The sequence below is a fragment of the Molossus molossus genome, unplaced genomic scaffold, assembly GCF_014108415.1.
Source record: "Molossus molossus isolate mMolMol1 unplaced genomic scaffold, mMolMol1.p scaffold_m16_p_10, whole genome shotgun sequence".
NCBI classification, from domain to species: Eukaryota; Metazoa; Chordata; class Mammalia; order Chiroptera; family Molossidae; genus Molossus; species Molossus molossus.
The window spans coordinates 75,849,483-75,852,786 of record NW_023425345.1 but is presented as its reverse complement, the minus strand read 5'-3'; the positions used below and the strand labels follow the sequence as shown (position 1 = coordinate 75,852,786).

The 3,304-nt window shown below is 32.4% G+C and overlaps 1 protein-coding gene across 1 annotated transcript; it reads left to right on the top strand.

Annotated features, from left to right (window-relative positions):
* Positions 1–812: 812 nt before the first annotated feature.
* On the top strand, positions 813–1,748 carry LOC118624007 (olfactory receptor 6C2-like). Its single transcript, XM_036251909.1, has one exon. The coding sequence runs from the start codon at positions 813–815 to the stop codon at positions 1,746–1,748; it is 936 nt and encodes a 311-aa protein (XP_036107802.1).
* The last annotated feature ends 1,556 nt before the right edge of the window (positions 1,749–3,304 follow it).

Below are 3,304 nucleotides of genomic sequence, written 5' to 3'. Positions count from 1 at the left end.
AGTAAGTGATTTTTCTCTAAATCAGCTTTGTGAACTGGGTAATCACTATAATTCTGTCCCAACCGCAATAACAGAACACAATAAGCTTACCAAAAAAGTGGATATTCTCATGAAATAAATAAACTACATGCATAAGGGGAACATATGCTTTATTAATTGATGGGAGAAAACATCAATATTTGACATAATGATTGTATAGTAAGAGCACTTGAGTCCCTACTATGTGTGACACCAATGCAGATATTTCATTGACTGGAAGATGAGGGAGGGAGGGGAAGAGAGCCATCACTTGTGTCAGCAGTAAAGGTAACACACACAGTCAGAAAAAAGTGGAGTGTGTAACAGGATAGGGGGCAAACCACAGTCCTTAAGGTTGTTGATAAGAATTAAGGACAGTTAACCTCAAAACACACACAAAGACTTCAAGTTTTGCTCTAGAGTCTGTATAGTACCCAAGTTATATTAGCATATTTGAAAAGATAAAAAACCAAGTGTTGAGAAAAGATAAGAAATCAAGGATGAAATTTTATAATTTTGTTTCTGAATAGAAAAAAATTTTTGATAGGCAAAAGACATTATTGCTACCGATAAAATTACACCTCCTCAGTAATCTACTGTCGCATGGGAAAATCCTAAACAGCACAGGATAGACAATAAAAAATAAATATCTCTCTTTCTTGCTCTCTCTCTATCTCTCATTATATAATGAAATATAAAACTTGAATATATTAAATTTTAGAACAATTAAAATAATCTATAGGAAAATTTCTCTGAATATCACATGCAGATTGGAAAGAAGTCAGAAGTCAGTGATGAGAAACGGTACAGTGACAACATTCGTTCTGCTGGGACTGACAGATGACCCTCAGCTGCAGGTTCTGATTTTTGTCTTTCTATTTCTCACCTACACACTGAGTGTAACTGGAAACCTGACCATCATCACACTCGCCTTTATGGATCCCCACCTTAAAACACCCATGTACTTCTTTTTACAAAATTTCTCCTTCTTGGAGATCTCATTCACATCGGCTTGCATTCCCAGATTCTTGTATAACATAGCAACAGATGACAAGGTCATTACCTATAATGCTTGTTTTATCCAAGTATTTTTTACTGACCTCTGTGCAGTAACAGAATTTTTTCTTCTGGCTGCCATGTCCTATGACCGCTATGTGGCCATCTGCAAGCCCCTACATTATGTGACCATCATGAGCAGTAGGGTCTGCCAGATTCTTATCATCTGTTGTTGGATGGCTGGTTTATGTATAATAATCCCACCATTTAGCCTGGCTTTAACTCTAACATTTTGTGACTCTAACATGATTGATCATTTTCTCTGTGATACAGTTCCCTTAGTGAAAATCGCATGCTCAGACACATGGTTCGTGGAACAGACGGTTATAACCTGTGCTGTGCTGACCCTGAATATGACTCTTACTTGTGTAGTTCTGTCATACGCTTACATTATCAAGACAATTATGAGATTCCCTTCTGTTCAACAAAGGAAAAAGGCCTTTTCCACCTGTTCTTCCCACTTGATTGTGGTTTCCATCACCTATAGTACATGCATTTTCATCTACATGAATCCTACAGCAAAGGAAGCAGTGACCATTAATAAAGTGGTTTCACTGCTCATTACGTCTATTTCACCTACGTTGAACCCATTTATTTATACCTTGAGAAACAATCAAGTTAAGAAAGCCTTCAAGGATTCAATCAAAAGAACTGTTTTGCTCTCAACTAAGTAAAAGAAAATAATATTTTAAAACATCTCAAAAACAAGGATACATCTAATTTTGAAGTTTATAATCTTGTTTGTTTTTTAATAATATATACTTGAGTAACATTACTTTTCCCAACATTTCTTCAACCTGGCTTCCATTGAGCCCTGCTCAAGCTAGTTTTGCATCTTTGTTTTTCAACCCAATATCTGACAATTTTGCATGTCAATTTATTTTAAAAATTATTTTGCAAACAAGTTAACTTCAGAATATTGTTTTAATATATATAAAAGTCATTTCTCGGGAAATATAGGGTAAAATGCTTTGTAGCTCTACTCAAAATGCATGTAACAGTGATACCTAAACACATGTAATAAGAACAATTTTGTGTATAATGTCTAAAACAGATGAATAACCACAAGTTAAAATACATGTGAAAGAACTACAGCACTTCTAATATTGAGAAAACAAAAAAATATATATTACTACCATGAACACAGAAATACCAGATAAAATTTAATAAATATTCATTTGAATCTTTAGCTAAAATCATTGCAAAGTTGTAAGTAGAAGAATTATTCAACTGTTAGTAGAGCAATAGTTTATAAAATGACTTGTGGATGCTCAGGAGATTATAGACTGGGGATGCGAATAGGAGATTGCATTGTGAACCACAAAGGTTTAAGTATAAAGTCTCAGGATTAGTAAAGCACTTGAAATGACTCAATAGCTGCACATTCAATGAAAGCCTGAAATTAGAAAACCGTGCTCATGTTCACAGAAGATCACAATTTTTTCTGAATTCTGCTGATCGAACTTAGTCAAGGGGAGAATATTCCCCAGTGTATTTAATAACCTGTGCTTACCTCCAACACAAATTAAGCTTTTATAGTCCAAATTCTTTTATAATAATCTAAAATATTAAATTTAAAGAACTGGAAAATTTACACAAATATAATTCTTTAAAAAGTAAGGTATTTACATGAAATTAACTAATTGCTATCTAGAAATCAACTAAATACAGACATCTCATCACAAGTTATTTGGAGCACCGAAAAACCATAGTCAAAAGGAATTCTGTTATCCTAAATGTAGTCATTTTTTACAAAAATGTAAACTAGACTAAAGGAGAGGAACTAATACTCATTCTAATAAATTTGAAAGAATAAAAAATAAACATGTAAATGGAAAATGTAAATTATTATGGGTAGAAAATGACATCAATTATATAAGTTAAAGAAAGTTAAAAGCCAGGTTTTTTAAAAGTCCAATCACATAAATAAAACTCACCCCAGTGAATATTATAAGTAGAAAACTAAAATGTTTGATATTTTATTGGAAAATCTTTGACATACAATAATAAGAAAAAGTATCAGGATACACATGGGAAAGAATGAATAAACTATTTTATTTTATTTTTAAGTCTTATTTTATTCATATTTTGCTGTTCTGAAATGGAGATTTGTCATACAATGGATGGCATCTACTATTGTTATAGTGCAACTGGCAACATTGTCTTTTCACAAGTAATACATAAGCCTTACAATTAATGATATCTTAAAATTTATGAAATTTTGCATATT